This window comes from Lacerta agilis, chromosome 10, assembly GCF_009819535.1.
Source record: "Lacerta agilis isolate rLacAgi1 chromosome 10, rLacAgi1.pri, whole genome shotgun sequence".
NCBI classification, from domain to species: Eukaryota; Metazoa; Chordata; class Lepidosauria; order Squamata; family Lacertidae; genus Lacerta; species Lacerta agilis.
In genome coordinates, this window is record NC_046321.1 from 10,727,653 (window position 1) to 10,753,607 (window position 25,955).

At 39.6% G+C, this 25,955-nt stretch overlaps 1 protein-coding gene across 19 annotated transcripts in view; it reads right to left on the minus strand.

Annotated features, from left to right (window-relative positions):
• Nucleotides 1-25,955, minus strand: part of C2CD5 (C2 calcium dependent domain containing 5) — an 88,614-nt gene that overhangs the window by 52,518 nt on the left and 10,141 nt on the right. For 4 of the 19 annotated variants that reach the window (XM_033161817.1, XM_033161816.1, XM_033161814.1 and 1 more), the window contains exons 5-12: nucleotides 25,084-25,239; nucleotides 20,379-20,577; nucleotides 16,841-17,050; nucleotides 15,817-15,968; nucleotides 11,840-12,031; nucleotides 8,924-9,009; nucleotides 8,227-8,259; nucleotides 4,086-4,194 (exon numbers count right to left, since the gene is read on the minus strand). In XM_033161817.1, coding sequence (XP_033017708.1) covers nucleotides 4,086-4,194; nucleotides 8,227-8,259; nucleotides 8,924-9,009; nucleotides 11,840-12,031; nucleotides 15,817-15,968; nucleotides 16,841-17,050; nucleotides 20,379-20,577; nucleotides 25,084-25,239 — 1,137 coding nt within the window. Of the gene's footprint in view, nucleotides 1-4,085; nucleotides 4,195-8,226; nucleotides 8,260-8,923; nucleotides 9,010-11,839; nucleotides 12,032-15,816; nucleotides 15,969-16,840; nucleotides 17,051-20,378; nucleotides 20,578-25,083; nucleotides 25,240-25,955 lie in introns of those variants that run through there. The other 15 variants (XM_033161828.1, XM_033161824.1, XM_033161831.1 and 12 more) reach the window with 7 other exon arrangements.

Below are 25,955 nucleotides of genomic sequence, written 5' to 3' on the forward strand. Positions count from 1 at the left end.
AAATTTATCAAAACGGAGATCTACCATGTAAGAAAGAATCTCCTCTCTTTGGACATGAAGAGAGGGCCCTTCTTGTGACCAAGCCAAGCAACCATATTAGCCACCGTGGTTCACACAAAACAATCTGAAGGCATGCAGAATAGCATTTGTTCCCAAGCTGATGCCAAGGACAGCTTACCAAGACCATAAAAAACAGGTTATCAGAAGTGATGCTGGCTGATTAGCCCACAGAAACAAACTGATTCCTGCAGTCAATGCCTTATGAGCAGCTGTCATGACATAAAGCTTATTCTGGCATTTCTGACATTTACTTTGCTAGGAAATCAATTACAAATCAATGCAAACTGTCACAGAAAACAAGTCAATGACAGAAGCATCCACTTTAGGGGCTATTAAAGGATCAGAGATGTCCTTAGGAATCAATATCTCAACTGGTTTCTGGGTTTTGCTGCTAATGGAGTCTTCCATTCAGACCAAAACCTGGGCAAGGAAGGGTGGAAATGAAACTTGAAAAAATGATTGCGTAGAACCAGGAAATACTTTGGTTATTTCCAGAGGCTAGGAAGTAAAAGGAGCTTGTGCATCCGCTACCTTAAGTGATAATTCTCTCAAAGTACTCCTAAGGGAAATCAACTATCTTTTTGCATTCAGTACTATTGAAACTGGAGAGATTCCCCCTTTTAATAAGCTTAAATAGAGTCCCTGTTTTGACAGGAGCTGTCCCACTACTAGAGCTGCCCCTTTATTGGGGATGAAGATTTTGGAGTTGCCCTCATCATACGGACAGGATCTGTGGAACAGTTAATATTAGGAAATTTTCCACATGAAGAATACTTAATTGGCTCTTTGCCTTTCTCATAACTATCCAGTCTTCTCCAGAACTCCTTAGAGCAGGAACAGCACAGAAGAATAAGGAGGAATTAGAAGAAAAGGGACTGATCTGAAGGGTGTTTCTGAGTGGGCACTAGGATACCACCAAATGGGATTGTGGTCCTTCTGTTGCTTGAGGTGGAAAAATGTTATCACTCCAGAGAAAGCAATCTCTTATCCCTCCCTTAGTTTCCTTTAGAATGTCAGTTCACCTTCTGGCCAAGTACAAAAACTGCTTAATACTAAGACCAACCATTCAAATAACAAACACCACAGCCAAAAATTAAGACAACTACATATAACATATAAAGACATAAGGTTACTATATGGACAGTCCACACCTAACACCAAATCTTAACTATAAGCTTGTCAGTCAGTCTAGGATGTATTGTGGTGGTGTTCTAGTGGCCACTCAAAAACACTTTTCATATAGAACCAATAGTCCCTTTTCTAGTAGGCACTAGACACCATAAAGTGAGGTGATCTAAAGCTAACCCTGACATCTATGGGTAGGTGCTGGCTGCTTAATATGTAGGAAGATCCCACGGAAGTATTCACCTCCCAAATGCAGCCTCTGCAGAAATGTTTATCTTAATCTTATAATTCCTAGTAATTGAGCTTGGACTAGCTCAAGAGGCTGCCCCACAAACCTCCCGAAGAGGTATGTTAGTGGAAAATGCTGCTGAAGTGGCAACAGCCCCTATGGAATGGGCCTCAAAGTCTGCAGTGACAGTTAGGTGAAGTGACATGTATGTCAGATAAAATGCAAGCTGTAACTCGCCTAGGAAGTGTGGTGGTAGAATACTGTTTTGCTGTGACTAATTCTGCTGAAATCTCAGTCATTAAGCATGTATTAGTTTTAATGTGACAGGTGTTAGGAGAAAATAACAGCTTACTGCTGTACAATACACTGAGCAGAGGGAGTAGTAGATCTTCTTGGTTATACAGACAAAGCAACTGAACTGCACTGAAGCACTCATAAACACTGGAGCTACAGGAAAGGGGGGTGCTTCAAAATCCATAACCTCAACCCCTGAAGAGCTATCAGAATTCAACAAGAACTGTTGATCTGGGGCTGACCCAGATCCTACATCATCCGCAGAAAGTTTCTCATCTCTGTGATTCACTGGTGTTTGCTGCCATTCACCATTGTATCTGACTTGCCTGTACACAAGCTCTGAAGCCGATGGCCACCTCCTCTGCCCACTACTGGCCAATCAGGCGCTATACCATCTCCTTGCCCACTGCTACCACTGCTACTGCGGGGTTGGTCATGGTGTGCTGCTTCACCTTCAAGTGGCAGACATCTATTTGCATGCCTTGTTGAGTTGGCTCCAACACCTTGCTTCTTGAGAGGAATTGGGCCTTTGGTGCTACTGTGCCCTCTATCAACATAGTTGCTGCACAAAGGCAAAGGAACCTTTTTTTAAAGCACAAGGTATTTAGTAGTCAGTAGAACTGTTCACAGCCCTTACCAAACAGCAAGATAGGGGAGCTGAGAAGGATTATAAATGGGAGGTTGTGCTTTTTTAAGGGTTCGGTTAATTTCTTCAATCAAGCAAAATAATTATTCAAGTAAAATCAATTTTCACAATTAATGAATTGAGAGGAATAATGAGTTAATAAACGAGAGGGATGAATTAACAGGGCAGTTGATAAGAGACACACCACAATGAGGTAATTAAACTGACTGAAAATGAAATTCCCAACATACCAAAACACTGAAACACAGTAACTAAATGAAATCACTCTGAAGTCTCAGAAACAGTGAAAGTGACAACTTGGTGAACTGAGAGTAAGGCCAGAAGAGCAGTAAGTGAATACAGGTCTGCTGCAAGTGAAGTGGGAAAACAAACTGACATTCCCAGAGGGCTGAGTCCTTCCTTCAGAGTTTTCCTGTCTCGAGCAACAAGAAGAATACAATCTCATCTGGTTGTGTCCTAGTGCCCACCAGATAACTCTTTTTTATGTTTACAATTAGATTTGTGGCATTAATGGCACTTGCTCCTTTTCCTTTAAGACCTTAAGTTCAGGGCTTCATTCCTTCCCTCCTTCCCAAGTCCACAGGGCTCCACAGCTTACTCTGATTAATGGGAGACTGAAGCAGGGTTGTAGTCTATGCTGTGAGTCCAAAGAAACTGATGTGTGTGACCTGAGGCTACTGCTGAAGGCTCCAGCTTAAGCTTCTGATTGGGGAAAGGGCAACTAAGTTCCCAGCACCAGTATCACACTTTGAATCTATCCAAGGAAAAGCAGGGTGAAATGTTTCCTTAAGGGAGGAGTCTAGGGCAGGGGTTGTCAACCTGGTCCCTACCGCCCACTAGTGGACGTTTCAGGATTTTAGGTGGGTGGTAGGGGGTTCTACGGCACAAGCTGAATCCTCCTTCCATCGAGCACTGGTAGGCGGTAAGGAAATTTTACCCTCAAGAAAGATGCAATAGTGGGCGGTAGGTATAAAAAGGTTGACTACCCCTGGGTCTAGGGAATTATTCCCTCTGGGATCTCCAACTCTAACCACTTTTGCCCCCCCTTTCTCTGCTCATCTAGAGTAAATGGGACACCACCACGCTCTAAATTACACCCTTTCCCATCCTAACTAAAGCCCAGTGGAAAAAAAGATTAGCCTGGGAAATGGGCAATGCTAAATGGAAAAACACTTGCTTTCTAGTTCTAGAGGAACGGAACAGAGGCTGGGAGCTCACCATTTGAATAAGGCCATTTCTAACCTCTTGTCTCTAACTTGCTGAAAAATGGAATTCCTCACTTCCAAATCTTACTCTGTTCATGTTTAGAGAATATTCTAGGGAAATCTCAGGATAATTTATGCAATTTTCCTTGATTCATCACACAAAAAATCAGACATGCTGTTCCTAGTTTCTGGAAGAATCCTCAATAGCCAACTTTCAAACATTTAAAAAGAGCTGAAACAGAAAAACATCCAAGTTTGCACTTGAACACTTTCTCTTGAGAGTCCTACAATGATTTACAATTTGAGAATTCAGTTTTGTCATTGATTCTGATGTTATATATCACTGGCATTATAATTAAATAGCTCAATGACATTGAAAACATTTACAAGAAGGCTGTTGGGAAAAAGTCTTGCTAAAGCTTTGTATATTTCACTTCAAAACATTTTGCAAGGTCTTACCTCCAATAAATATATATAAACATACAAAGTGTCAAGGTTTATATCAAGATTTATTCCTGTAACATACCAGGATTGTGAATGCGATCCAGGAGCTTCACTGAGCGAGCACTGACAACACCGCCTACATGAAGAAGGAAGCCTGAAGGAAAGGCCGTCAAAGTAAAAAAAGGAAATTCCTGTTCCGATAAGAAGAAAAAAGGAAGAAATTATAGCTGACCTTAAGGGCTTGACCTATTGTTCACCAATCAACATGCAAGTATCACTTGAAACACAGGCAAAGCAGAACAGTTGGCAAAATGCTTTTTAAAGATTTACAAGCAAAATGTATGCCATCCACAGACCCAACACACTGTGAGGTTAGCAGACATCTCAAAAGCAGGTAAGACACTACTTTCCCCCTCATAATGCTGCTCCTGGACAGGGATGTTAACTATATCTTGTGACACTAGAATCCTAAAGCCCAGAATGGGTACACAGTGCTGGACTCAATAAAATGTACTAGTGAGTACATTAAGAGGGATCAGGGAATATTGTAGAGATATTATTAGGAGACTTAGAGCCTGATCTTAGTGGTGTTTACTTGTAAGTCCTGTTTAATTCGTACATTTAATTACATTTAATTCTTACATTATTACCCTTCCTTTCTTCCAGGGAGCTCAAGACATTAATTACTACTACTACTGCTACTATAGCTGCTGTTGAAACCATACTGGGTTTAAAGCACGTGGAAACCAGTAATTTACTGCTAAGTAAATGCTCAATGAATTGTGCTGGGAATCCTATAGTCTATCTTTGTTCCGGCAGTTAGGTATCTTCTTTACCCTCCATATTTTTTGCCTCATAAAAATCAAATACACTATGCAGGGACTTTGCCATTATTTTGCAGAAACAGGACCTAAAAGAGTCATTGTACTATGACAATTAAAAGACAAACAAATGCTTTAATAGGTGCTAAAAGGAGAATGTATTGAAAAATACTGAATCTAGGACCTACTAAAGTCCTAGATTTTTCCTTAACTTCAATCAGGTCATATTACAGTGGCACCATAATCCCCCATGTTTGTGCTGAAATTTCAAACTACAATGCCAGTGTAATGATGTACCTTGTCACTGTTTCTGCAGCTCCTGAGATTCGGCTGCTAGACTGTTTTATTTCATTAAGCACATCCAGAAACACAGTAAATTAATTTGGGCCCATCATTTCAGAAATATACTTATTATGCATTTTTATTATTTATTCCAGGAGCCCAGGACAACAGGATGTTTGAGAAGAAGCCTTAGGAAAATATTATTTGATTAGTCTCCCATGACCAAGAGACACATATACCCACAATACTTGGAATGGTGGTCAAGTTAAAATTATTTCACAGGCATTATTGATCCCTAACACAGCATGAAACACCCATGCATTGGCATAAATTAGGTTTAGGCTACACTAGGCGATTGCAGGCTGCAGTTCCCCTTCCCATTGCTACCTTAAGTTCTAATCATGTACATCTGCTTTCCAGACACAAGAGGGCAGGAGGAGAAGGGCTACAAGGAGGAGATGAACGGATAGGAAAGAGGAAAGGGATGGCAGGAGTGGGTCTGAACATGTAGCACAAGTAGAGGAGTAGCACCACTCTTTCCAAAACCACAGGGCTAATGTTCAGAGAGATGCAAAGATAAGGGGTGGGGGGAGTCTTGACTCCAGCAAGCAGAAATTTATGGGCAACTGAAAATGTTCTGTGTGGTCACACAGCCGTAAACAAATGGAATTTACAAACAAAAACCCGGAAAGAATGATGAGAAATGCAACTTTAAAATGTTTCACAAAGTTTTTTTCTTGAACATGGCTACTCTACTTAAGGGATAAAACTGAATCTAGAGAATAAGATTCAGCTAACAAGAGTTCTACTATATCTGTTATGCAAGATTATTTTTTTGTCTCTAAACAGGGATGGCCCCAAATGGGCTGGTCTAATGCAGATCTGCACACAATAATATATAGCATGTTTATAGGGGGAAAGAAGATGGGTTTCCATTTGCCAGTTCTACAGCATCAATGCAAAAAATAAATGGAAGTTCATGCAACAATGGTTTATTTCATAATGTTCCTATGATTGGTAAGTGCAAAGGAAAGGAGAAAATAATCATTATCACATCTTACTATGACATGAAAAATGACAGATGCCTCTACTTTCATACTATAAAGCTCACAATCTGGATAATCTACTGATTCAGTTACATAGCATTAACATTCTTCCTTAGATTATAAAAAGCAGTATAAAGAGGGGGAGCATGGAAGAAGCCAAGAAGCCATTAACAAGCCAAGCACAAACTTTGAAAAACCTTCTAAAAGTCTGAAAAGAAAATATGCATTTCTTAGCATTTCAGAATATTTGGTTTTGCTGTATAAAAGTGCTTTTAAAGAGCTAGATATCTAACCCACAAGATTTCATAGGCAGTTCTAAAATGAGATGGGAAATACAAATAAGAGATAAGAACAAGTAAAATAAAAAAGATATTCAACTCTTGCAACCTCTAAGCCTGCATTACCATGATTATTTCAAGCCATCTCATTTTTTCCAGTTCAAAAATGCAATGAATCATTTGCTTGTAAGGCTAAACCATGAGGATGATCTGCAGCAAGCCTTTGGCCTGTGTGTTCCCCCCCCACCACCGTCCTCCTCCAGGGTGGCAGTGAGGAGGCATTCATAAGTTTTTCTTCTGTTTTACATTAATCGCAACTTGTTGTGTTGCCCAAACCTTGACAAACTGTGGTCAGTCTAAATGTGGATGTTTCGTGACCAATAGCCAACAAGAGCCCTAAGTCCCATGTATTCCAATTAAAAAGGCATAATAAAAATACTCAAAAATGCATTTGCATAGGAGACATCAACAATAAATCATCTCACAAGAGCTCTCAACCCATTTCCACTCCAGTTCCTTGTACTATTAAGTCAAAGGTTGTTTTTTTAAAAAATAAAATAAAAATAAAAAGCCACTTGTGTAATCACACAACACAGCATACCAGTATATGAGCAATCTAAGACTTTGCTTATACTATTTCCCATTTGAGAGGCACCTGGGGACATCTAGGGGGCTGCTTTAGGAGAGAAGAGTTTTGAACTAGATGTCCCTTTAATCCAACTCATCTGTTCACCTAGGCCTACTCTTAGAGGTAATCCTACTATGCTGATGTATTAAAATGATTGCTGATTGGTAGTGTTTTTTGTACAGTACTTGTTTTATGAATGTAATTTTATTGTTGATTTTAAGCTGTTCACTGCCATGATATTCTTTTCTTAGTATTGGGAGTATATTTTTGCACATATAATAATTCAGAACAAACATTAATACATCTTCAGCCCATTCCTTATGTAGGAAATGTAACATCAGAACCAGCCCCTGGAAATTATTTCCTAGCCACATTACTGGCTTATATTCTAACCCCTAAAACTGGCACAGGCTACAGGGACAAACACTTCTGCATAATCCACACAAAAATCATTGGAAGGAACATAGCTGTAATACTTGGTTTGTTGCACTACAGATGACTAACAAATGGTTTGATTGGAGAGGGGAAAACAGAAGCAGATGTAAAATTAAAGCATATTTCAACTATGCCAATTAGACGCACAATGTACCATCACACATAGTTTATATGCATACTCTTCGGTGTGAAGGTGTAAGGACATTTTTAAAGATACATTTTAAGCCTAGCCTTTTTCAAAGTTATATCTCATTTATAATGATTGTTCATTACTAATAAACATATTAATGAAGAATTTATCAAAGTATTAAAAGCTTGCAAAAGGAGTTTAAAATAAAAAGAAAGTTTATCAACCCGAACAACATATAAAAACCCACAAAACATTTAAATTACTAAGACAGGGGCACAGGGTAAAAACTTCCTTTTTGCGTTAGTTTATTTTCAAATTAAACATTACAAAGTAAACAATACGAATTGCTATTTAAATGAAATGAAAAGTTAAATGAAATGTACAGTCATGCGGACTATTGGTTAAGCAGGAGGATTTGGATTTGTTAAATGATCTGAGGAGAAATCTTTATAAATTTGCATCCGAAGGATTCTAAAAGGAATCTGGAAATAATATCATTAACAAATAATCCCAAATTCCTAAAATATAACTCCAAACTCAAAATAAAATTAACACAAAAAGAGAGGGCTTAAAAGAAATGTCACACAATGACTTGGAACATACCCGCCTTCTACAGAACCTATGAGGCGATCCTCCCTTAGCAATGGGTAACACAAGAAATGAAAAGAGAATCATCCAACTTATACAAACTTAATGTTGCTATTCATTTTAGAATTAATCCACATTTTAATGGTGTGTGCATATACAGTGTTAAGTATATAATATTTGGTACAGTCCTCTAAACCCAAGTAAAAGTTTGTCTTTAGAGAAGAAATCAGAAATTCACAAAGAATTTAGGTGCAGGTATCCAGTTGAGCTTAGATCTATTAGGCAGAATGTGCTTATAGTTCTAGTTCTAGCTCATAGCCACTTAAAAAATACAAGCTTAGGGAGCAGGTGGAGGAGGTTATAGCTGCTTTGACATGGCACACAAATTCATTTACATGAAGATTAAGCTTTTTAAATTTTGTTTTAGAGCTTTCTAGAGTCTGAGTATGGATATCCAACAGTGTTTATCAAATTGTGAGAAAGGACAAAAACACATAATACTGTACATACTTATGGTGGAATTCTCCATGGCATGTCCTTGTTATCTAATTCTCCCATCTGAACAAGGATTAAATCCCATAAAGTTCAGGATCAACACAAGGAGATAACAGTTGTTTAATGAACAAGGAAATTAGCAGTTGATAAAGAGACATTTCCACAGTGACGGGTTCAGACATGCAAGTTAAAAATAGGATTGTCATACTTTTCTTACCCTTTGCTCCAAAGCCGTCTGAGTTTGCTGTCTTAACAGAGCTTTTAATGGCCCCCCTTCTTTTCCAGCACTCCCACTGCCCATTCCTAAAGGATAACAGCATGTAAGTAAGCAGTCATATCAAACAGCTAAATAAAGTATTACACTGAATTTTTATTTAAAAAACATGACATATACATGCAAATGTAAGAATTATGAAAGGTCAAACTTGCAAGATTCTGAAAGCCAAAATCATTTACCATGTACTTTTGCACAATTTTTTTTGATAGATACAATGTGTCAGTCTTTTTATTTCTAGTTGTAGAGAAGACCTAACAATGTATTTTTATTTATCCAATGTAGCAAAAAGATGGCAAAATTTTCCATCAACATATACAGAAAAATAAAAAGGAATTTATTATAGATAGAAATTAAACAGTAGAAGGTCGAAAGATTTAAACATAGTTTGCTCTTTCTTTCACTGATAATACTGAGAACTTCAGGCTTCAAACTCTTAACTTTTACAAGCAGGTCATCAATTAGAATAAAAAAAAAACTGTCAGCATGCTCATAAATTGTGGTTAAGTAAAAGCTATCGTTTTATAGGTTTCAGTATACTGTTGGCAAAAGATTGTGACTCTCGTCTCCTGACATTAATTGGATTATTTACTACAGGTAGGTAGCTATGTTGGTCTGCCATAGTCAAAACAAAATAAAAAAAAAATCCTTCCAGTAGCACCTTAGAGACCAACTAAGTTTGTTATTGGTATAAGCACTCATGTGCATGCACACTTCTTCAGAAGAAGTGTGAATGCACACGAAAGCTCATACCAAGAACAAACTTAGTTGGTCTCTAAGGTGCTACTGGAAGGAATTTTTTATTACTTTTTATTTTCCTTTGGATTATTTATGTACTTCTCTTTTCAAAAGTTTCAGAGTACTAGAACATTTTTGCACCACAACAGTGGTCTAAACCTTATAGTTTATGTGGGTCCCTAAAAAATTGCACTATATGATATTCACATGAGCCCAGAGCATTTAGAAAGCCAAACGTGCAACTGTGAACATTTTTAGTTTCTACAGTAAAATTTTCAAGGTGAGGTATTAAAGTATTTAGGGGCATTACACCTCAGTGTTCACACAGCAGCAGCATCTAAAATAGTAAGGAAAGCCGCAGCTCAGAGGTAGAAAACATCCAAAGGTTTAATCCCTGACATCAGCAGGTGGGGAAAGGAAAATATTCCTGCTTGAAACTCTGGGGAGAAGCTGCCTGTGTAGGCAGGTGGACCAAAGGTCTAACTTGGCAGAAGGCAGCTTCCTGTGTTTCTAATGCAATTTCTACTATCAAAACCAGTAATTTTTTTACAAAGTACTGTACTTGCTAAGGGCTTGTTTCAATGCTGCCTAGTTTCTTTACATCGATACGGATCAGTTTCATCTAAAAATCATAACAATTCCAGTGATGAAATGCTTATTCTCTTTCATAAAATATAATCCACCAGAAACTGCTTCTGGGCAAGCCTCACTGAAATAAAGGGGTCTTAGCCATTAGCATGTAGTACTTACAAAACAGAACATCGCTGGCACTCTAAATATCTCAAATCAGGCACAGCGGCTTGCCCCCGCAATTGAGGGGGCTGGCGCCACACAATGTGCGCACACGGTGCCTGCACACCACACAACGTGCTTAAGTCACTCACGCATGCTGTGTGACATGCTGATGTGTTACACACACACCATGCAGCTTGAGCATGTGTGAACATTGCTGCAGAATATTGAGGGGGCCTGGCCACCTCCTTGAAAATTGGGGGGGGGGGCTCTCAGCCCCTTGCCCCACTTAATGGCATCCCTATCTCAAATAAATATGGACAGCCATACCACTGACAATTCAGATACTGAAGTACACACTAAATACCATCCTATACTAGACTAAAAACTAGTCTGTTTAAAATAAGAAAAGTAAAAAGAAACCCACAATTTGAACAGATAAACTAATTGTAAGGTATAAGATTTCCCACCCATTCACACATTAATTTCGTACAAAACATCTGAAATGGTTGGAACTTTTTAACCACTTGCAAATTCACAAATCCAAATAATGCAAGCAGAAAGTGGTTGTAAGTGTTTGAACTTATATCGATAATCTACATGTTGCTGGTCGCCCCCACTTTTATTAAAACTGCCAGATTCTATAGTAAGGACAAAAAAAATATCAAAGGAAATATTTTTAGCTGCTTTTGGATAAGGAAACTAACATTAGCATCTATATAGTCCCATTCTGTATTGTCAATCTAATTTAATATCTTACAAGGGACTATACAATACTAAGAATGAAGACAGAATGGAATGAAGACTATTTGTGAAAATGAAACATATTTTTGCAAAAGGAAGGACAACTAAAACACTACCTGTAGACAAACACTAACCAAGTATGTATTCAGCAAAGCAATCTAGAGAAATAACAGGCAAAACAGAGGTGCATTTTGGGAATGGTATTCAAAACAGGACAGAAAACAAATATGGCTGATGGCCACATGATGTCAACAGAGTAACAGAAATGGCCTGAAGAGGAAGAATGAATGTTTGTTCCAGGTAAAACAGAGGAACATTTTAAAATGACTGGAAATGAATTATTACATCACCATCTAATGATGAAAAACAAGCCAATTACCAATGCTTGGCAAAGTTTTTGGAGGAAAAAAAGAGAAAAATCTATAGTATAAAAATGATGAGGTTTCTTTAAATGGTGACCAAACTTTAAAGGGGAAAAAGTTGAAAAACCCATTTAGTGAGTAGACTTTTGTCATCGTCATGCAGCCAGCAGTTTTCAGAGTTTTAAAAGGGTGTGCAGCGAAAATAATAGAAGCTTTAAAACTACCCTCAGCACCAATAGTGGGACTAAAAAACACCAGCAAGGCGATTTAAGATTGATCCTACCAGAAGCAGCCAGAAGCAGCTCTTCAGTGAAAGAAACACTTTTCCTCAGAATTGGGTTGGCATGGCTAGAGTGAAGAGGGTTAGAGATAGACCCAGAGAGAAGGAGACAGGGCTGTTTAAGCTGTGGGGAATCACAAGATAGTGTTGGGGAGCTGGGATACAGGAAAATCCTAGGTCCCTGGGGGGAAAGTGCTGTGGAGGGAAGCAGTAGAGATGATAGATTTCAGAAGATGACTAAAAAGAAATCAAAAAGAAAAAAAGAAAAATGAATCAAGCAAAACCAAATTTTGTAAAAAACGAACAGACAACCTAACAGAGTATGAATGAGCTATTACTGACATACAATAAATGAAATGACAAATACAGCACTACAATGTGAATGAAGAGCACATTCAAATGATACTTTAATAAACTGTTCTTCCTTAATAGCAGGAATGGTTTCAATGTGCTTTTACTTTTATTTCAAACTCTGATATTCAAAATAAATTTGCTTGCAGATGAACAGCTACTTTCCAAGAGCCTAAAAAATGTACATTTTCTTTTTCAGAAGAATTTTGGAATTTCTTAACTTGAACCACACAGCCTTTAATTTTTATTTCATGTTTGATCTAGTCTAAGTTTTTATTTTTAGTTCCTATCTTCTCAATTTCCTCCACATATATGTTAGGGTAATCACCAGTGTTAGAAAAACAGCTAGCAACATTTTATTAGGAAGATGACTCTGCTGGTTTACAAAAAACAAACAAAAAAAAAAACCCAGCACAAGTCATAAATCAAAACTATAAGCTGTATCAAAGTAGCATTCTGAAGATGCTAAACTTCTAATCACTAACACTTAATCTACGCTGACAGCAAAACTTGACCTTTTTTAAAGCAATATACACTTGTAATATATTTAGAAAGAATATACACCATCATTTCCATTAGTATACTCTGGTTAGATGTGATTGTAGCCTATGGTGCTGTGCCACTTAGTGGATGGGAAGTGTTCCATCAGTGGAATGAGGAAGTAACTTTCAGTATGAAAGCTGTTTTTGAAAACTCTTCTTGATTTGTCATGCATTATAGAGCTTTACTTTTCAAGCAGAATGTGTCTAAACCTCTCTTGAGATCATGGAACTAGTTTCAGAGTTTGAGATCCAACAAACTCCAAGTGGAATTCTGCTAATGGAATGAAGCTTTCCAGACACTGTATCTGGCTTCAGCCAATGAAAAGGGCTGGGGTCATTAGGTATAGCATGGGATATGAAACAGGGTAGATGCAGATGGAGGAAGGAATCAGAAGAAAGTGTAGAACTCCCCCCACCCCCAGCCACACACACACACTTGGTATAAGCAGAAATGTATTCCATTTGCATGAGTGTCCCTTTGGGTTCCATCCATTGTCTGGCAAATTAGCCTGTTTAAATTTCACCAAAATCAAGGGAATGTACGTGAGTGCAAGATTTTGGCCAAGTTGTTCAGAGCATTTCTCCTCCCATTAGTTATATTAGATCTAGTGCAGTAAATGTTGTCTCTATGTGTATGTGTATGTATGTGTATGTGCCTGTCTCTCTCTCCCTCACACACATTTAGCCTACTTTCTAAGAATGGTTAATGCCATGCAGGGGCGTAGCAAGGGGGCGAGGGGGCCAACTGCCCCGGGTAGCGCCCTGGGGGGGGGACACTTGGGCCGGGCCCCCCTGCGATCAGCGTCTCCAGCCAGCGGGGGGGGGGAAGCCGCTGAAAGGGGGCTTTCCCCCTTTCAGCGGCTTTTTCCGCCACTGGTTGGGCTCCCTGAGTGGAGCCAGGGAATGGAGAGGGGCGGGCCAGCGAAGAGGGGTGTCAAACCTCCTCACTGACCCACCTGTCTCCATGCCGCGGCTCTGGCAGCCAACTGCGAAAGAAGCTTCTTTCGCTGCTGGCTGGGCTCCCTGAGCGGAGCCGGAACATGGAGAGGGGCGGGCCAGCGACAAGGGCTGACACCCCTCCTCGCTGGCCTACCCCTCTCCTCTCCATGCCCCGCCAGAAGCTTCTTTTGCCGATAGGCTGCCAGGACATGGAGAGGGGCGGGCCAGTGAGGAGGGGTGACACAAGCATGACGCCCCTCCTCGCTGGCCCGGGCGGAGGCGTCGCTCCGTGCGGGTGCCGCTTGGGTTGCCGTCCCCGGCAGCCAAGCGGCTCACTACACCCCTGATGCCATGTCAACTATTTCTTTCCATTTCTTTAAATTCAACAGCATAGAAAAATAATTTATTTCTGTAAAGACAATGGGTTGGATCCATAATTAAAATAGACCCAGTGAAGCCAACTTAAGTTATTTTAAGTCCCATGGATACCATGGGCCTGCTCAAAGTATGATCAAGTTTATATCCACACATGCTAAAATAGCCTCTTAAATCAACATAAACAGGAATGTACAGTAGGTATCCTTTTATATAGCAAAGGAAGTACAAAATAAAGATGTACTCATTTAAGAGGCAGCAGATTAAAACATACTTCCTAACATTACTAAATTCACCTACAACAACAACAACAACAATAATAAATTTAGTTATTTATACCCCGCCCATCCAGCTGGGTTTCCCCAGCCTACAATATTTTCAAGTGCAACAACAACAAAATGGGGCAGGGGAAAACCAGATTTAAGATACAGCTGTTCACAGCTGAGATTCTGTAGCATCAAGTACTACATTTTCTAAAATTATTATTTCAAAAAACAAAAAGACAACCAAAGCAATTGCATTATCTTCTAGTAGAGTTTGTTCTTAAAGATAAAAAGAGCAAAAGTAGATTGCATGAAAATTAATGAACATAGCCAAATAGTGCAGTGGTTCTCAAACTTTCTGAACTCAGGCTCCTTTTCAAACATCCACTACATTCTGCACACAATATCAATTATTTTCCACAGATGAACCTGTAGAGATCCTTGCACCTAAATTAGGTGCAAGTGACTTGCTGTTATGCATAAGGATCTGGATAATACCCCCACATATATTTTAGAAAAGAAAACTGGACCTTTGCGTAGTGATTCATCAAAGATCAAAGCAGTAGCAGTTTCTAGGTTTCTTGTCTGTCAAATCACCCTGAGAAGATGGGACACTGAGGATGCAATTTGCCTCAAGTCCCACATTGATCAGAGGGGTTGTCTGTCAGGGGGTACTCCACTGAGGTCTTGGTTGGAGCCCAAGGACCGCACCACAATTTTTGAGATCCTATCCCTGACTGGAACTTCACAACCTTTCTCCTGGTGCCTCATGCCTCCTAAGGGAAGCCTGTCCCACGGTTTGAGAACCACTGAATTAGCAGGCAGAGTAAAGCAGCAACATTAAGGAATGGTGGCATTTGTTCAGTGTTTGTAAGATGGCATGCATTCACTCCATACATTAAATGAAATAATAAAACTTTAAAACTTAAAAGGTTTTATACATCAAAAACTTAAGTTGCTAACAGGAATTTACTACTATCTTAAAGTAGGTGGTGTCTATGCCAATTGTACATAGCTTGGAAGCAGCTCAGCAGGCAGCCAGTCGGCCACATTTCTAGAAAGCTCAGGTGATTAATCGCCAAAAAGTGCACACATACAGAAACATATTTGGATTAGAAGGTACTGTAGTTAGTCTTATGAGTCTGACACTGTTAAAAAGGACATGCGAAACTACTTCCCCGACATATTATGGTGACTATTTATCTCCATAATTTGCAATATGATGTGGAGGAAATTAAAAGACAACTCCTTGTGACCTTTCTATTATATCCTGATGTACTATATGTCAGCTTGCAAAAGCTGTCGATAAACTAAATAATGCAAAAAGCAATTCATAAGAGTTAGGCATATAGACAGTTTTCAAACTTTATTGGAGTAGGAGAGATCTCCTATTTTAGGAGTGCTAACTTACATGCCAAAAAACAGAGAAAAGGAAGTGAGTAAAAAAGCTAAGAGAAACAACACAAATTAAACAAAACAAATAAAAATAATGTGGGTGGCAGCACCTTACCAGTTTTGGGTGTCAAACTCAAATCTGTGTCAGAAGAAGAGGACTGTCGACTGTAGGACTTGGAAGGTGAAAAGGAATAGATTTGGTTTTTCAGAGGGGTGGAGGGTCCTGATGAATGAGGATTGGGATTGGGATCTTCATTGAAAGGAATCCTGCCAGAAGAAGGTGGAAACATATTCAGTGATCCTATGCCAAAGGACCGGGCTGATAGCAGCATGACCCCAACACCAGGGTGTGGGAAGGGATGGGGAAGGGCCACTAGTTGTCCTGAAGTGCAAAGCTGGATTATGAGGCCAAAGACAACGGCAAAAAATAAAGTTTGTTTACCAACTCAGCATTATTGCAGGGAGATGGCAAATTTCTGACAGCAAAACAAAAAACAAGAACAAAATACACAGCTGAGGAATGAAGCATCAAAAACCAAGAAAAACAGGCAAAGAAAGTAAAACCCATCAAAACCATCACTTGGGGCAGCAGTGCAAAATGCTTTTTTGAACCAGATTATCAAAAAGGAAAACAAAGACAATTGCAGACCATATATCTGTGTGTTTATATACACACAGACACAGACACTTATATATATATACACACACACATATATATATTTCCAAGAAAGTTTCCTTATCCTTTAGCATCTGCAGTGTGCCACAGCTAAAAACAAAGAAGGAAACCAGACTGATACCATTGTATTGACAATCTTGGTTACATTTAATAGTTCCTTACCTGTTTGTGCAAATTAAGACTTCTGTCATGGAAATATCTTTGAGGACATCAAGATTAAGCCTGAAGCCCAATCAAGATGTATATTTTTTCCCCAAGACAAGGGATATTTTCACACCTTAGGTTTTTCAGTTTATAACTGGAAAGGAAAAAAACCCTCACACATACACACACACCAAGCAAAAGTACAAAGAGAGAGATGCTTAAATTCCAGTCGCCTATCACCTGTGTTGTATCAGATGAAGACTAATGTAGTTATTTCCAGGAGTAAGACTCCCAGTGAGAAAAGTTTTGTGGTACCTGCCTACACTGCCTGCCTGCCTGCCCTTTGCAGTCACTGTGCCTGTAGCCTGTCTCTCCCCAGCTTCTGAGTCTGAGCAGTCTCGTACCAGTGTAGATGAGAGTGGGAACAGACACAGAGAAGTTCTGAGTAAGCCGTGAGCCAGTAGCTGTGTGAATTGGGCTGTTGTGAGTCGAGCGACATCCATGGCTTGGTGGATGAACCAGCGGAGACCTGAGAGAATTTGCAGCCAAGGCGGAAGGAAAGAAAAAAAAATACATACAAAAGATTGCAAAGTTACATTTAAAAAATATTTCAGGGAGCTTTAAGAGCAGGCTCTAAAGCAGGGGTGTCAAAGGTAAGGCTTGAGGGCCTTATCATATCTTTTTGTGGTTCCCAACATGGCCCACAGGACACCTACCATATTTCACAGAACTTCAGTCATGTGAGCCAAGAAGCCAAAAATGGCAAAATGGCATGCTTCCTCACAAGCAGATCAATCAATGACATGGCTCTAGCTTGCCACTCCAATTTATCTCATGCTAAGTAAAGGCCTCAGCAAATTAATTATGCTCACACAAGGGAGATGAACTAGGGAGCCATTGGACAGTGGATTCCGACAGGAGATTCTCGTTCATAGCTATCCGCCCCCTTCCTGTCTGGGATATACACCAGACAGTGAAATACTTTAAATTGCAGGGTGAGGGGGGGGGGACTCAGCAGCAGATGTTTAACAAATTGTGCTGGAATTCACATTTTTTTATTTTAAAAAATGGATGTGGTTCCCAAGGCTCTACTCACTGAGAAGTTGGCCCTCCAACTCAAATTTTTTACACCCCTGCTCTAAACAATTAAGATGAAATCTTAAGAAAGCAGCTAAGCATTACCTTGTTAAAAGTGACATTGTATCTGTAGCAATGGGTTAACCGGGAAGAAAGAAATACCCGTGGGTGCCTGCTAATCTTGTAAAACCTGGATTCAATGCAATTTATTTAGACTGGCTTGATTCTGTTTCTAATAAACATAAAAATCTTAGCATGCAAGGTGCAACCAGGGAATGGAGAAATAATGTTTCCATTTTCTTTTCAAGATGGAATGACAACAGATGTAGGAAGAACATTCTTAGCAGGTTATTAGATGTGTAAAAGTAATGTGGCAATTGCATGGTTTTACTTATGGACCTATGATTCCACTACAGGGAAGCTTTGTAAAGAAAAATTGTCTTCCTTTAAAAAAAAATGGCTCTTAGCAAAAAGATGGGTATATACAAATTACTCACAATATATGAGTTTCCCATGTTTTCTGATGAAAATAAAACCCAGTAGCCCATACTTCTCTAAAGTCTCACTTGTGCTGAGAATTGGAAAAGGCAAGAAACAGCAGGGGAGAAATATATTCTGGGTTGCTGTATTTCTCTCCATAAAAGGTAAAGGTAAAGGGACACCTGACGATTAGGTCTAGTCGCGGACGACTCTGGGGTTGCGGCGCTCATCTCGCTTTATTGGCCAAGGGAGCCGGCGTACAGCTTCCAGGTCATGTGGCCAGCATGACTAAGCCGCTTCTGGCAAACCAGAGCAGCACACGGAAACGCAATTTACCTTCCTGCCAGAGCAGTAGCTATTTATCTACTTGCACTTTGACGTGCTTTCAAACTGCTAGGTTGGCAGGAGCAGGGACCGAGCAACAGGAGCTCATCCCATCACGTGGATTCGATCCGCCGACCTTCTGATCGGCAAGCCCTAGGCTCTGTGGTTTAACCCACAGTGCCACCCGCATCCCATTTCTCTCCATGCTAAGGCTAAAAGGTGAAAAAATCTCTACTCTTCCCACCCCAAGCCCTCTGTGCATGCCAGAAGATTTGAGGAAGGATGTATGTTGCAAGCTGAAGTAAAGGTTGGCTAGCAAGCCAAGCCAGTATCTGTGGACCAGCCTCATGGCTAGCTGAAAAGAAGAAATATATAAAAATAGCCAGTGACATCCGAGTTCACAAAGTTTTGTTTTGATTGTCTGATCAAACATGACAAAGTACAGTGGTGCCCCGCTAGACGAATGCCTCGCTAGACGAAGGCATTCATCTAGCGGGAGGCTGCCCCGCAAGACGAAAAAGTCTATGGGGCTGCCTCGCAAGACGAAAATTTTTTGTCTTTTTTTTTTCATCTAGCGAAAACCGCGGTTACATTGCCGCTTCGCTAGACGAAAAACCTGCTAGATGAAAATATTCGCAGAACGAATTATTTTCGTCTAGCGGGGCACCACTGTAGCATCAATTCTGAACAATGAATAAAGCTATTCCAGAACTAAGATTTGGAAGCATTTATTTATCTTACCAGTGCAAAAGCAACCTGACTAGCTATCACACAGACTAACTTTGGTCATATACCCTGCATTTAGCTATCAATTGCTTTCACACAGACCATGTCAGTGTGGTGTTTCCTGCAGCAGCTCATAAAACCTGTGCCAACCTTAGAGGGATATGAAAACAGAATGTGACAAGTTTAACTGTGGAACAATGGGATAGGTGTGAAACCTAAGGTTCAGCAATCCCAGCAACAGCAGTGTGCAAAGCATATTGACAAAATATACAGTTACAGGAGGGTGAGTGTAACATTTGCACATACCTTAATGTACCGGTATGTAAATAATTATTTTCAATAATAAGCTCCTAAATAACAGATAGTTTTCAAGATTCTAGCTATCTCAACTAGAGCACACACAATCCCAATTTACACACACAGAAAAAACATATGCTGGTCCTTCTCTAAGGGCTGGCATAAAAAAGTCTTTATGGTGCTGTAAATGTAGCTAGATGCCACTTCACCAGGCATATACATAGCTTTCCCAAACAAGGTGCTTTCAGGCTGGCATGCTACTATTTTTATTTCATTTGCTCATGCTAAAAACTGAACCCTATGAACTGTAAGTGAAGTGAAAGCTTGCCTCCTATTTCAAAGAGCAGCAAAGACAACTTGGTGCTTCCCTCTCTTATTTAGAATAAAGGCAGATATAAGAACCTGATAGAAATAGCTTAACACATATTAGCATCTTATGGTATTATAGCATTTAATATTCACATTGCAATACTTTTGTCTCTTATGCAGATGCACATTCAGACTACAAGTACTGGAAACAGAAGGCCTGTTGAAAAATTGTAATATGGCAAAAGATTCTGAAAGGCAAAACATTCCATTGATGCAGGTTCACCACCAGTAAAAACTTGCACATCGATCTGCAACGTAGAAGAGGCAAACACCATCAGCAGCACCTTGTGCAACACTGCTAGAATTATATATGGTACATATATAAATTCAATTAATAATAATAATAAGTATGACTGCATAGGCATTTGTCACACAAATTTTATTTCTGCAGCATCTGGTCAAATAGGAACATCAGTTCCTTTTTAATCCCCTCAGATTTCTAAATTCCAAAAAAAATACCAACAAGAATGGTAGGCAGGAACGTGTATGAAATCACAGCAGACAAATGAAATTATGCAAAACTGTATAAGTATGTAAACAAAATATGAAAATCTCTTTCCAGTGAACATCTGACTCATACTTACTCCTTCATTTCTTTGGATGGGGAATTACATGTGGGTAAGAATGCTGATGTGTTACTTAATTTATCCAAGGTACAGGCTGTTCCTATGGCTCGTACTACTAGTCCAGATTCTCCCTCCAGATCAAAACACTGCAAATAGCCAACAACTGCATTCCCTCTCATTTCAAGTACCTTCAAGCCAATCTTCCTTTGCAGCTCTCCTGCAAAAGAAGTATATGCCAGTTAACCAGAAATTAACTTGCAATATATTTGCAAGTCTGATAATAAGACAAAGTTGAGAACAGAAAAATGTATTCACATGTAGATAGCATGATTTATTCATTTTTTAACACGTACTCTGTCACCCAGAAGTACATGGGCTTAAGGACTGTTTGAACAGTTACAATTTTACAGATGCATAAAAATATTTTACAGATTCCTATAGAACTGCTATGGGGAAGCTATGACCCTTCAGGTGTGGTTGGACATATTCTTCAGGTCTGATGAGGGTTCAACATCTAAAGGGCCACAGGCTCCCTATCCCTGTAGTAGAAATAAGACAGATGCAGATATATGCTTATTTGCAAACAAGTTTCTTGTACTCAGGTTAAATTCATGACAACTATATAGTCTGTGAAGTGGACGTTTGTGTCTCTGCTGAAACTTTTTATAACCATGAAACTAGAAGCCAAGCATTTTTCAAGCCATTTTCTAATATAATACTGATAAAATAGGAGCTATTATTCAAATTTGCTACACTTTTGTTTTAAAACAGCACAATCCACCAGAGCCTGTCTTCGCATGCAGAGGAAGTCCCTAACTCACTGAGGGTTTGAGACCCATTGGCTACCCTCTCCTGGTTTAGACAGCTAGTCGAAGCTGGTCCCTGGGTATGGCTGCTGTTGCACGCTGACAGCTTCTAGGAGCAACAGGTGATGCATTAGTGCTAAACAAAACAACAATGGGCACTGTGTGTGTGTGTGTCTGTAATCTCTCTAAATATAAATATAAAAATTATGCCAGCTTCATTCCTATATTCATTTACTCAGTAGTAAGCTAAGTTCAGAATAACCACAGATAGGCAGTGCTGAAATTCATTGCCTAGAAAAGAATTTAGAAAAGCCCTCTAATGTGCAAAATTGATCAACAAGAAATCTCTAGGGAGCAGTGTTAATAGCAGGCAAGTGCATTGAGACTCTAAACCCATCATTAGTACGAGACCAATAGTGTTTTCCTGCAGACTACAAGAAGACTTTAAATATATTTGTTGATGTTTTTCTGTGGCAGGCCTGATCTTGTTGCTCTTGCGTGTACTATGTAAGCATTCATAGATAGATGCAAAATTTGAAAATAAATGGACACTGAAACTTTAGCTATACAAAAGAATTACCGGTACATCTTCTGTATAACAGGATGTAATTTAAATCATCTTTCCATGTTGTTACGGATATTGGGCACAACCTTCAGAACTAAATGCTTGTGACCACACACCTCCAAACAGCCACAGAACATGTTAAAAAGCAAGCAATTTATAGAGCATGTGGAGGTGCTAGAAGAGCAAAAGCCAGAGAAATGGTGTAGAAATCCTCAGGGCACACACACTCAAAAGTTTTGCTGGCTTTGTGGGTAGGCTGCTTTGAGATTTACTTGTTTCTTTAAATGTGTGCGGTGGTGGGGAATTACAAATTTCTAAATAAAAAAAATACTTTATCAGCAGTGAGCTGACAGCTATTTGAATTATTCAGACTACTGAAAAAATTGCAGCCAAATTTTTGGAGATTACAATCAAATTGTAAACCCAAGTTCTCCTCCTTCAGTGGACGTTATCAATGCATTTTTAAAATTAAAAATTGTGTGTTTTAATACCACAGCAGAGATCAAAGAGGCATGCACACTGCACTTCAAAATCAGGATGAATATAAAATAGAGTTCCGAATTTCTAAGCAAATATATGGGGTGGCAGAAAAGAAGGTAAGAATGAGAGAAAGGAAATGAGTTTGTTGGAAACCATCTAAATAATTATTATTAATTTCATTTATGATTCACTTCCTGTGAAGTGTCTTGAAGAGATTTTAGAATACAATAAAAATACAACAAAAACAATTACATATATAATAGCCATTTCAAATCCAATACTGTTACCAGCTTTTTTTGGGGGGGGGGGGAATCTCCACTTAGAAGGCTTGTTGGAAGAGGAAAGTTTTCAAGAGATGCAAAAAAATACAATACAGCTGATGCCTGTCTGATATGTAATCGAAGCTGCCGCCACATTAAAAGCTGAACTCCAGACTTCCTCATAGTATGATATCTGCAGGGTACACTCTCCAGCAGAGTTCAGTGTATCAGCCAGGTACATATGGGATAAGACTACTTTTTAAGGTGGTCTGTTACCAAGCTGTATAAGCCTTTGGACACCAGTACCAGCTTCTTGCACTTAGCTCAGTAGCTCTTTGACAGCCAATGCAATTATTTCAACAGTGGCGTAAGACGATGGCAATATTATGTCCCAGTGAGCGGTCGAGGTGCCACATTCTGCACTAGATGCAGCTTCTGCATCAACCTCCAGGACACCACATTGCATTAATTGAATCTAGATGTTATCAGTGTGTGGACAACTGTCAGGCATTCCAGGTCAAGAAACAATCAGAGGTGTCTTACCAGCTGAGCCAGGTAAAAGGCACGCTTATAGGGCTTTATAGTGAAAGAAAGACAAAGAGCACTCCCAGACCATGAACCAGCTCCTTCAGAGGGACTACAACCCCCTCCAAAGGAGGCAATATTCCATCAGAAAGCACATAACCGATTTCCAACTTTTAAATACTGTAAATAATATACTTCCAGAAAGTAAAAAAACATTTTTGCTAAGTGCTAGAACTACTATAATTAGTAACAGTGCAAAACAAACAACTGTAGGCTGAATAAACTGCCAAGTATATGAAAAAGAATCATTAAGCAGATCTTCAGTCATTCAGTGTCTACACTGTTATTCTGTAAACATTGCTTACGTAGTTCAACATTTCAAAATGACCTTTGAAATTCCAACTTTCCAGGGGATACGTGGCTGCTGTATAATGTGAGCTAAAGTTTCAACACAGACTAGAAATCACCACCCCAAGTTGCAATTACTGTATCTGTTTGTAAATTATTGCTATATTAAGTTACTGTATATGTCAACAAGTGAAATGTTTACCAGTTACTATTAATATGACTTTTTGTAGACTTCCTAATCCCCAAGAGAGAAATTATTTTTATTTGTTTAAAATAATGTATAAATCATTTTCATCATAAAAATAACAAAGTAGTTTACTCTATTTGTTTTGTTTTGTAAAGTATGTAACAGATATCCAGTTCATTTAAAGCTGGTACAGTGGACCCTCCGGATATAAACTAAATTCGTTCTGGGGGTCCTTACGTACCCCAAAAAGTCTACAAAATGAGGCGCTGTTTCTGCGTACACGTGCGGCACAATAGAGCTTCTGCACATGCGTGTGCGGCAAAACCCGGAAGTGTATACTAACCCGAGGTAACGTAACACAAGGGTCCACTGTATTAAGGATCAGTCACCAGGAATGACAACTGTGACAGGTAAGCTTTTACCGGCTGGTGAAACACCTGCATCATATCACTAAGCGGAGGTCATTCAACAATGTGAGTGTCATAGCAGAGAAAGCCCTCCTTTCAGTCACGTGATGCAACTCTGCTGGACATGCATGACTACCGGTAAAAGAGCCTCACACAATGACCGCAGTGAATGAGCTGGTCTAAACAGAAGACGGCCCTCAAGTAGTCTGGTCCCAAGCTGTACAGGGCTTTGTAAGTCAGGAACAAAACGTTACAATCAATTTGTCAGCAACGAGACAACCAACACAATTCCTTTGCCACAGAAGTAATATGTGCTTGATAGGATGGTCCATCATGCATCTTAGCCACTGTTTTTGCTGTTGTTGTTGTTCAGTCGTTCAGTCGTGTCCGACTCTTCGTGACCCCATGGACCAGAGCACGCCAGGCACCCCTATCCTCCACTGCCTCCCACAGTTTGGCCAAACTCATGCTAGTCGCTTCAAGAACACTGTCCAACCCTCTCATCCTCTGTCGTCCCCTTTTCTTAGCCACTGTATATACCACCAAATCAGCCTCAAGGGCAACTACAAATAGAGTGCATTGCAACAATCCAGTCTAAATGTTACCTGCTTTATTTTATTTAACAAGATTTATATGAATAACCTCTACATAATTACTAATGCATTTGCAAGCATTCCCACCACCCTTCTGAGTAATACCCCTCCCCACTCCCTCACTATATTTAAGGCTCTGGTGACTTCCGTTTCAGTGTATCTGAAGAAGTGTGCATGCATACGAAAGCTCATACCAAGAACAAACTTAGTTGTTCTCTAAGGTGCTACTGGAAGGAATTTTTTATTTTATTTTGTTTTTACCTCTGCAGAGGAACTGATGTAGCTAGCACAACAGTTGATGTTGGTGGAATGTTGTCCTAACCACCATGGCCGCCTGAGTCACCAGTGGCAAGGATTGTTCAGGAAGCAGCCCTGAACTACAAACTTGATACTTTTCTATTCTTTCAGGTAATGCTAACTATAAAATGCTCAGCTGGTTAAAACACAGTAATAAAATCTGCAAAACATCTCAATAGAAATTAACAGACATGCAGAGCCTTTATTAGATTTCATGTGTGCCTTTTTCAAAGTAATAAATGATATTGTAATTACCTGACATTAATGAAATAAGCCTCTGCCTGGCCTCATTTGATGCCCTTGGTGTACGGATTCGGTCTATCCACTGATATTCTGGATCTTCATTAACCACCAGTTCTTCTACAAACCCATGAATGATTACAGCTTTATAGCACTTTGGAATAGATGTAGCTGTTAAAAGCATAAGCACAGTGTAAAATATTTAATTATTTAACATAACTATATACCACCTTTTCCCATAACGCATTCCAGGCCAGATTATAGTAAAACAATTGGAATGGTTAAAAATATATATATACAAATTTCCCCCCAAAAAACCCATAAAACACAAAGATAAAAAGCTTACAGATGAATCATACTAAAAACATCAGGCACTAAAAAGAAATTTTTAAAAGCACTGGTACCAAGAAGCCTCTTGGAAAGGGCATTCCATAGCTGGGGCACCACAGCCAAAAAAAAAAAAAAGCCCCCTTACTAGTTGATACCCATCTCACCTATAAAGGAGGCATTGGGAGTAGGGGATCGGAAAAGGATTGCAAAAGTGTGGGTTTGCATGGGTATGAGAGTTATGGCTCCTTCAGCTATCTGGATGCTAAAATTATTAACGGTATGTATGTATGGGTGGCGCAGTGGGTTAAACCAGAGCCTAGGGCTTGCTGATCAGAAGGTCGGCGGTTCGAATCGCCGCGACGGGGTGAGCTCCCGTTGCTCGGTCCCTGCTCCTGCCAACCTAGCAGTTTGAAAGCACATCAAAGTGCAAGTAGATAAATAGGTACCGCTCCGGCAAGAAGGTAAACGGTGTTTCCATGCGCTGCTCTGGTTCGCCAGAAGCGGCTTAGTCATGCCGGCCACATGATCCAGAAGCTGTATGCCGGCTCCCTCGGTCA